The 9,820-nt window shown below is 38.1% G+C and overlaps 1 protein-coding gene across 1 annotated transcript; it reads left to right on the forward strand.

Moving 5' to 3' along the window:
* Positions 1 to 4,278: 4,278 nt before the first annotated feature.
* Positions 4,279 to 9,571, forward strand: LOC115435815 (aquaporin-10-like). Its single transcript, XM_030158428.1, has 7 exons — positions 4,279 to 4,365; positions 5,330 to 5,456; positions 5,533 to 5,670; positions 7,104 to 7,222; positions 8,463 to 8,680; positions 8,778 to 8,954; positions 9,427 to 9,571. The coding sequence occupies exons 1-7, from the start codon at positions 4,279 to 4,281 to the stop codon at positions 9,569 to 9,571; spliced, it is 1,011 nt and encodes a 336-aa protein (XP_030014288.1).
* Positions 9,572 to 9,820: the final 249 nt, after the last annotated feature.

Here is a 9,820-nt window from a genome sequence, read left to right on the forward strand (position 1 = left end):
CAAAATGAATATGTAAGAAAAGGTTTAATACAGCGTTCAAAATACATTTTAATAATGGTATTGTACGCTTTCACAGTGCAAGACCATTTTTAAAATGTACTTTGAATGCTGTATGAAACATTTTCATTCATATTAATTAGGTCAGTTTGGTCACATTTTAAATAATCTTGTATATATTAATGCCGTTCAAATTTGGTCCGTATAAGACATATAGAGCAGTGGGCCCCAACCTTTTTTGTACTACGGACCAGTTTCATGCATGAAAATTTTCCCTGGACCGGGTAGAGGTGCGGGGGTTCCAATGACAAAAACCTTTGTCAGTTCAGAGCATGTGATCTGAAACACTTACACTGTATATCAGGCAATTCCAATGATTCTACAGTAGAATATCAACTCACCCTAATGCAGAACCAGTGGAACCCTGGACTTGTTTCTCTGCAACTAGACGGTCCCATCTGGGGCTGATGGGAGACACACACTTCAGGTGTGTTCTGTAGATCCAGTCTAGTCTGGATTCCGTTGGAAACGGAAGAAGGACTTTCAGGGTTTTTGTGGCGATATCCGCATATTGTGCTTTGACTTGAATCCAGAATGCACAGAGGTTTGAAGAAGTCTCAAACATGGATTGATGTGCCGAAGCAGTTTGGAGGCGCTTGTGTGTCACCTTTTGTGATCAACCTGGAACTGAGGCAGGAATGCTGACATTTCCTTCTAAATGCAGCTTTCTGTTTGCAGGCAGTCTGTGACCCTTCTGCAGCACCATCGTTTCTTCCCGAAAAAGTTTTCCAGTGAATTTTGTTTTTGGCTCATTTCTTTAGCTTGTGTTACTACTGATTCATGAAACGGCACCAGAGTTAAGAGTTTGAGGTGAGGGCAGAAACGATTGCTTTTAAAAATAAAATCTCCGTAGGACTAATGGAAAAAATTGCTTTAGTATTAACCGCAATTTTTTTTTCTTTGCGGCCTGGTACCAAATGATCCTCCGGGGACCGGGAGTTGGGGACCACTGATAGTGGACGTCCACACCGACCCTTTTTGAGCCATATTTTAACATTACACACACATCCTTTCTGATGTGCAGAATATATATATATATATATATATATATATATATATATATATATATATATATATATATTATGTGTGCTCTGTATCTAAGATTGAACTCTGTAAAGTTTTATATACCTTACAGTTTACACATTCTTTAATATTAAACATACAATACTTTAGGGCGTTAATAAGATGTAGGCAGGATAAAAAAAATACCTGAAGTAAATCTTACTGTTTGGAGGACAGTAACAGGACTGTGTTTATGAAGGCATCGGCCGAACCGCACGTGACCCATAAACAGGGTCATATAGACTGGCACATGTGCAGTACAACTGGCACCAAACCACCATGAAAACCATGGACAAAATTCAGACACTGCATTGGAATTCTACTGTTGTCAGGTAACGGACAGATTATATAAAGAGCGGGCGGTTATTAACCGTAGCTTTTTTAACTTACCTTGAGTGAGAAAAGCAGGTTATCTGATCCCAGCGACAGATATCCAATTAAACTAGGAGCAGCGAAGAAAGAAGAGAGACCAACAACCACAGAAGAGGAAGAAGAAGGACAGAAGAAGAAGAAGGATCCACCTACCGGAGAACAGACCATCATCTGACCGGAGGAACACCGCCGAGAAGGACCAGGACCGCCAGAAGCAGCAAAGCGCTTTGCGCCAGGAGGGTAAGAATTATTTTAACTTGTCATTTCATGTAAATACCATTTAGAGCAGGACTAAAACATGAAAACCAATGTAAACCTTGTCACATTATTTCATTATTTCATTACTGAAGCTCTATCATGCAGGTTAAGCCGTTTGTGTGGTTTTAGGCTTTCAGGCAGTGAGTACATAGCTGTCAAGTCTCCTGTTTTGGCCGGGGAAACTACCGTATTTTACCCCCTTTTCCCGCTGTCCTCCCGTATTAATAGTATCCCGTAAATCTCCCGTATTAGAACAAAATAATAATAATAATGAAAGACATTCTTCTGTCTCTCCTAGCTGAGCTCTGTCACTAGCTTCGCGAGAACTGCCATCTGCAGTAGCCTAGGTCTGAGGTGGCACGAGGTTAGTAGTGCTGACAGCGGAAAACAAAACACACAGGTGAAAGATGGACGGATGTGATGGAGAAGGCCCTCTGGCCAAAAAAAAGCTAAGAAATCTTGTAAATATCTGGAAAAATGGGACAGCATGTTTCCGTTTCTAAAGAGGAGTGTAATGGGGCACAATCATGCGTTCTGTAAGGTGTGTTGCTATGGCAGGCCATCTCTGTCACTATTCGCCACTCCCACAACATGTCTGGTCATTTAAACTCCGTTAAAAACGCCGTCCTAACCACCAAAACGCCGTAAAAAACGTATGGTATGCAGATTTTAGCTAACGTTAGCAAATAGTAATGGCATTAGACAACAGCACTGTTAGTGCTTTACTGTCCTGTAAAATTAACCACTCTGGCCCAGCCCACAAATACACTCCTTCCAGAAAAGTTTTAAATGATGCAAAGTCTGCAACTAATCTGTATAATATGTCATTAGTTAATGCCAGAGAGCCAGATGAGTGAACATAGCACATTAGAAGAAAATGTGTACTGAAAATAAAAGGAAAATTTCTATCTTAAAAACATTCCATTTGAAATGAATATATGTAAAGTAATTAAATATGTAAAGTAAATAAATATATGTGCTTCAGTGCCCCTCTGTGTTTTCATGTAGGCTGTATCACAACATAGAAATGTTAAGAGCATTTTAGTGTCAACAAAGGTAAGCCTATCATATTCTGATCACCTAATAGTAATTTGTAAATTTGGATGACAAAGTAGTATTTTGGATTTCTTGTACATCTGTGTTAAAATGTAAAGGACACTGAAGCTGGGTTGGGGCGGTGGGACGGCTTGCGGTGAGCGCTGAAAAAATTTCCCTTATTTTCAAATCCAAAACTTGACAGGTGTGAGTGAGTATCATTTTGAAAATTGCACTTTGTTATGAAAGTTAATCAGGAATATTTGAGGAAAACCAAAACAGTGGTGCTGCTAAGTCATGTGAACAGCTGATGGCATGTAGCCAGCTCCATGTAATACAGCCTGATGTATTAGTATTAGTTTATGCAGGGTCAGTCTGGGGCATAGGCCATAAAGGCAGACACCTGCAGGAGGGGGCACTACTGGAAGGGAAGGAAACCTAAAAAGGAAAGTACTAGTTTCTCATGTTCTGTCTTAACAATAAAGAAATTAGTAAATTAAAACAACTAACAAACATCTGCTGAGCCTGAGCTGGTTTATAAAATGTAAAATTGCTGTTGTAAGATTGTAGCCTTTGATAAGAGATGATTTTATCCTATCTTATGTGATCTTATCTTAAATGTTATCTGGTTATTTGCTGCAGATGTAGTTTATATGTTTGTATGTGGTTATTTGCTTCTGAGCTGGTTTCTATGTGTTTTTATCTGGTTTACTGTTGTTGAGCTCATAAAGCAGAACTCCCAATAGCTTCAATGATGCAGTAGGCTGTAGCAAATTTCCTCTGAGGTCATGTATATATACTTTGGCTGGTAGTTTGTGGATTTGAAAACTAATACTTTGGCATCAGGCTTTATTGCATGGAGCCGGCAACATGCTATCAGCAGTTCACCTGATTTAGTGGCACTACTGTTTTGGTTGTCCTAGAAAATTCCTGAATAACTTTTACAACAAAGTTTTACTTTCAAAATTATATGCTTTAGTTGACACTGCCTGAAAGCCTAAAGCCAAAAAATGTCGTAGTAGAATAGTCCTGATTTTTTGTTGAGTTTCAATGATAAAAATGCATAATGTAGAGAATAATGCAATAATAAATGGTGATAAATAACTAGGCAAAGGTTAAATGTAGAAGAAAATCTCAAGTCACCACAAAAATCGTTCTAGATTTTGAAGAGTTAAACAACTAAATGCATCTTCATCTTCATGTCTCAGTTGTCATATCTGATCAGTATCATTTCATTTTAAATCTGTGATTCAAGCAGATTCAATAGTTTTTATTGTGACCCAATACTTTGGATGTTTAATGTACAGTCAAATGGGAGGGGCTAGTTTGAGGTAGTCTCATTCAGGTGCCAGGAGAGCTCCCATCAGGCCTCTGTGTAGGAATTTCTGATCATGAGCACTGTGTTTTTAGTAAAATGATGTCTTACACTAACTCTGAACTCTTTGTCTCTCCTTTGTGCAGACGTACCACTGCTGAAAGCCAGCTACCGTAACCATGGAGAGGCTTCTGCAGAGCTGCAGGATCCAAAGTCAGCTGGTCCGGGAATGTCTGGCAGAGTTCCTTGGACTGTACATCGCAGTTGTAAGTGTCTTGTTTGGTTAAATATAAAAATCTCTTGAGTTCAACAGTAGTTTCATGTATATCTTTGTGCAGTGTGTGAACATGTGTCTGCAGAACTATCACTGCAGGGTCAGATTAAGCCAAAGTGAACATGAGTGTCAAAAATGAAAGTTTCACCTATCATTTCTCAAATAGGCCCATTTTTACCTTAAGAACTCTATTTTATGGAACTATTTACAAAATGTCAGTATCACTTGTAGAAAAAAAGATATAACTGATTATGTAAAGTTATACCTCTTACATATGTAAATGCACTTTTAACTTTAATAATAATTTTTTTTGCTTGTATAAGTGATATTTTTAGTCTCTAGGAAGTAATTTTAAACAGTACAAGAATATACAGTGGAAAGGTTATGTACAATCCAATTTGTCAAATATGCTCTGCTTTTAGCTGTATATACCACTTCAGTTGTAATATGTATGTTAAATCAAAGTTTATTAGCATATTTGTAGTGTTTTAGTTCCAGCAAAGTCTTTTATTCTGATACTGAACAAAGGTACAAACTGCTGTCCCCGTGTCACAACATATAAAAATTTCGTAAAAACTTTGTAAAACGTTCATAAAAACTTATCATTTAAACATTTTTATCCAATATTGATCACAATTGTACTTTAACATCATAGCTAAAGCCATGTGTTTCATTTATTTCTTAGGAGAACAGCATGTTTTGTAGATTTGCTTAAAGTGAAAAAAAAAAAAAAGATGTTCATTTTTAGTCCCTGTGTCATGCAATTTAAATCATTTAAGCACATCACCTGATATGATTAAATCCAACAAGCATTCAAGTTTATAGAGCTTGGAACTGGGAAATCTGCATAAAAATATGAAACCGTCAAAATACTCACTTGCCTAATGTTGCACATTCTCAAGGTCCTTTTTGCAGACATATTCTTTACTGTTGTTGTTTTTTTCATGCATTTGCAGTTAATCGGATCTGGAGCGGCAGCCCAGGTCATCACCTCCCAGGGGACCCATGGAAGCTACCTCACCATGCAGCTTGGTTCTGCCCTGGGAACAGTGTTTGGCATATTTGTCACTCGTGGAGTTTCGGGTAAGGAGTGAATTGATGCTTTTGTAGATAAGATATTGTTTTCCTCCCAGGACTCATGATGTTTGTTTCCTCTCAGGTGCTCAGCTCAACGTTGTCTGGTCCATGAGCCTGTGGCTCTTGGGTCGACAACCATGGAGGAAGGTGCCCTTATATGCTCTTTCCCACCTCCTAGGAGCATTTCTGGGCGCAGCAACAGTTTACCTCCAGTACTACGGTAAGATATCTACAGTTTTTATTTCATTTTTGTCCTTTCCTTTAATGAATATGTACATTGCATTTACATTTTTTGTTGTTGCTGTAACCTCTTGCTTTTAGCATATTTGTCTTTTATCATTTTTTTTTTTTTACTTTATTACCGTCACTAAATTTACCAGCACTTATGCAAATTTATAGGATTTCAGTTCTGTTGCAACATGTTGATGGTCGTATGAACTATGTTTTCAGGTCAAAAATGTCCAATTTCATCACAATTAATGCTATATTTTCATGTCACAAATGGCCAAGTTATATTTTAACTGAATTTACCTGAAAAACAAATATTCTATTCTTTTAGATTCCCCAGTTTTCCTCACAAGATTATATACCACATATCACGTTTTATTTTTACAGGTTCAATATGGAGTATGGTGCTGATCCATCCTGCTTATGGTATGCCAATACATACATTAAGAATGTCACATGTCACTTTTCAAATCAACAGTTTTCTAATAATAAGCATTTTTATAAAGAAATTACAATTCTATATTGTTATTTACTCTTTAGTATGATGATAAACTATACAATAAATAATTCTGATACTAGTTTTTGCACAGGGATCATTTGTGGAAATGGTGGCATGGCTGCCGAGCATCAGTACGATGGGATCCGTAACAACCATGTCACATCCGTCCACTGCCACATTTTGTGTTTTTGTGTCAGCTGTTATTGTTTTAGATCCACAATACTAACATTTATGAATAAGAGGAGAATTAGCAATAGTAAGTATAAAAGTTTATTCCTAATAAAGTACTGGTACTGACCAGATCATCATGGGTAATGTCATGTCTATCCGCTGTCACTGCCACTGTCAATATTTCTGAAAATATAGCTTCCACTGTCAAATAATATCAGTAGTCTGTGCACAAATGTATTAGCATTATTTCAACACAGTTCTATGCATTTCTTACAACTTTTTTTTTTTTTCTTTTTTTTGACAGAAATGGCCACTCTTTTGACCCCCTAAGTAAATTTTAGTTGATGCTATTTTCTTGTATCAGTAACATTTTATTTCTGCCACATTCAGGCAGGGAGGGGCCGCCTAGGGGTCCTAGATTTTTGTGTTTTTGTGTCACAGTTGTGGTTACACCTGAATTCCTTCTTAATCCACCCATAAATGTGTTACAGTATGTATTTGGGATGCTGGTATTTTCTGCAGCAGGGTGACATGTATGGGATTGACTCAAAACAATGTCTGTAATGATGGAAACACGTCATTTGACACAATAAAGTATTAGGTAGAGACTAAAGTCTACAACACACAATAGTAACGTTTTTGGTTTTGTGTTTTGCATGAAAAATTCCCACCCTTATTGGACTTTAGACTTGAATGTTTAGTCTGAATATTTTCCCAGAATGCCCTAAATGTGTTTTGTCTCTATGTGGATACAGATGCCATCCAGGTGTTCAGCGGAGGTCACCTGTCAGTGGCAGGCCCCAATGCCACCGCTGGGATCTTCTGCTCATACCCTGCGGACCACCTGAGCGTGTGGGGTGGCATCGTGGATCAGGTAAGGATCTGTCACTCACATCTGCTTGTCTTACATTTAACTGAGGCTTTGTCTGGAGTCTGTGTAGCACATCATGAAACTTTTAGACTCTGTAATGACCATAAAGGGGCTTTATGTAGTATTTCCACTTTCAAATACTAAAAAATGGCTCAAAACTGTTATTGGAATGTTTAGAATAAAGAGCTGTGAAGTTCTGTCAAAGATGCCAATGTATTGAATTGTTGCGATATGAACTGAATTTATTTACATGGATGTGACCACAAGAAGGAGTAATGAGTCACTGTGCTAGACTGACATGTTGAGGAAAATATCACAGGGCCTTCAAAGTGGCCTGAAAGGATAAGAACCATTAAGAATCAACTTTTAGAGTAAAAGAAAGTTTAAAAAGTGATAAAAGTTAATGAAAAGACTGGAGTTTGACGCTGAAATGTCAGCATTTCTTCTACATGGGTGAGTTTATGAGCAGTAATCGAGTTGTAAAAAAAAAAAAAAAAAAAAAACTTAAGGGGGATGGTGGATTTGATTCTATGGGGACAGATAATTTGTGCTGATGACAGCGCAGAGGGTGGGAGACTCCACTAACATTATCTATTTTGGTGAGCAGCTCAGTCTCATATTTAGTAGTGATAGTAATGATAGTTTAATAATATAATATAATATAATAAAAAAGAAAATCATTTTGTGTCATTGGATGTGTATGTGCCCTCTCACCCACAGTACTTTAATCAATCTGCTCAAAACAGCCTAAATGTTGAAATTGCAGGAACACCACGTTTATTGATAAAATGACAGAAGGGATGGAAAGGGGGAATGGTAGTTTTAGAAGGGGGATGATTTTGACCGTTTATATTTCAGGGGGGATGGCATCCCCACTCATCCACCCTCAACTTGAGCACTGTTTATGAGGCTTATGAAGGTATAAAGTTATAATGTGATGCTATAGTCTTGGCTAAGCTGCTGTTTGTTGATCCATGGTTCAGACTAAACTGTGACAGTTCTGACAGTTCTCTTGTTTATTTGATTCCAAACTGATCTTTAGTTCAGCTACAGACAACACAAACTGTACAGAAAACAGAGCTGTCTGAAATCTTGATATAGAAATTTAATATATATATATTTTTTAAAATGGAGCCTAAGGGCTAATACTACATAGAACCCCTTTAAATAAATGTTGAGTATTTTTGTATGAAAAGCTTTAGTTGCAGTCAAACTGAAACATCTTTTTACCTCCTAAATCCAGGTGGTTGCCACTGCTCTTCTGCTCATCTGCTGCCTGGCCGTTGAGGATCGCAGACAGGGGCTGCTCCCTGACGGACTTGCGCCTGTCCTGGTGGGAGCACTGATCCTCACCATCGGCCTGTCGATGGGCTCCAACTGCGGCTTCCCCCTCAATCCAGCCAGGGACCTGGGGCCCCGGCTCTTTACGTTCATCGCAGGCTGGGGGGAAGAAGTGTTCAAGTAAGTAGATGATTAATTTTAGACTGAAGTGTGGAACATGTAAATGGTAAAAGTGTGGAACATGTGGAACCCTTTAATAAAACTGTTGTCTGTGCAGGGCTGGAGGTGGTTGGTGGTGGGTTCCCATCGTGGCCCCCTTTGTGGGTGGGCTGCTCGGAACCCTCATCTATGAGCTACTCATTGAAGTTCACCATCAGCTCACGCCGCAGAGTCCAGGTCAAGAGTCTGAAGCAGTGGAGCTGGAGGAGGTGGTGGTGGACTCTGGAAACAACAGGTAAGGAACCCTTTACATAGTGGACTAAAGACACTTCATACTATTTAGTCTGAAAGCACTGGAGTTATGTGACCGTCTCCAACTGAACATGTAGAATGATTACAATTATACATTGAATTATAATACATATATATATATATATATATATATATATATATATATATATATATATATATATATATATATATATATATATATATATATATATATATATATGTGTGTGTATATGTGTGTGTGTGTATATATTGTATTATATATTATATAATATATTAAATTTTAAATGAGACTAAGACAAAACCAAACCAAAACTCATCCAAAATTATTGACACTGTTTTCAACAGCTAAAACCAAACACATCACCCTGAACTGAAACAAACCACGTCCAAATCACATGAGTTTAAAAGCAGAATTAGTCATTTGCTTGAAAAACTTTGAGAAGGTTTAATGCTTACTTTATTTCCATGTTTTACAGCGAAGTTGAGCATGAGCCCTCGGAGCAGAGCGGCGGCCTCCAGCCCTTCGACAGATGGAGAAGTGAAGGTGACGTCCACAATGGACCATGGAAGAAGACCGGGACCAGGACCATCCCCCTTTTTCATTCTTCATCATTGTTTTAGACTGCAGGACCTGTGCGTCTGGCCAGGCCTGCACCAGATTTTTTGAACAGTTTAAAAGTGTATTGTTCTTTTAGTTATGACCCCTGGTAGCGTCTTGCACTGGGGGTCATCTTAATCATATGAATTAGTTCATTTGTTCGGATGTTGACACCAGGCCACTGTTTTTGTGCATTTTGCATGTTTATTTATTTATTTCTTGGGGCCCGGTGTCATCTTAATCATATGTAAGTAGTTCATTTGTTAGGATGT

Source organism: Sphaeramia orbicularis, chromosome 16, assembly GCF_902148855.1.
Source record: "Sphaeramia orbicularis chromosome 16, fSphaOr1.1, whole genome shotgun sequence".
Lineage (NCBI taxonomy): Eukaryota > Metazoa > Chordata > Actinopteri > Kurtiformes > Apogonidae > Sphaeramia > Sphaeramia orbicularis.

Bases quoted from the DNA above. Each gene is read 5' to 3' on its own strand.
- LOC115435815 (XM_030158428.1), top strand. From the start codon at position 4,279: ATGGAGAGGCTTCTGCAGAGCTGCAGGATCCAAAGTCAGCTGGTCCGG. The intron at 5,671-7,103 runs GTAAGATATCTA...ATGTGGATACAG, and splicing joins AGTTTACCTCCAGTACTACG to ATGCCATCCAGGTGTTCAGC. The intron at 7,223-8,462 runs GTAAGGATCTGT...TCCTAAATCCAG, and splicing joins GGGGTGGCATCGTGGATCAG to GTGGTTGCCACTGCTCTTCT.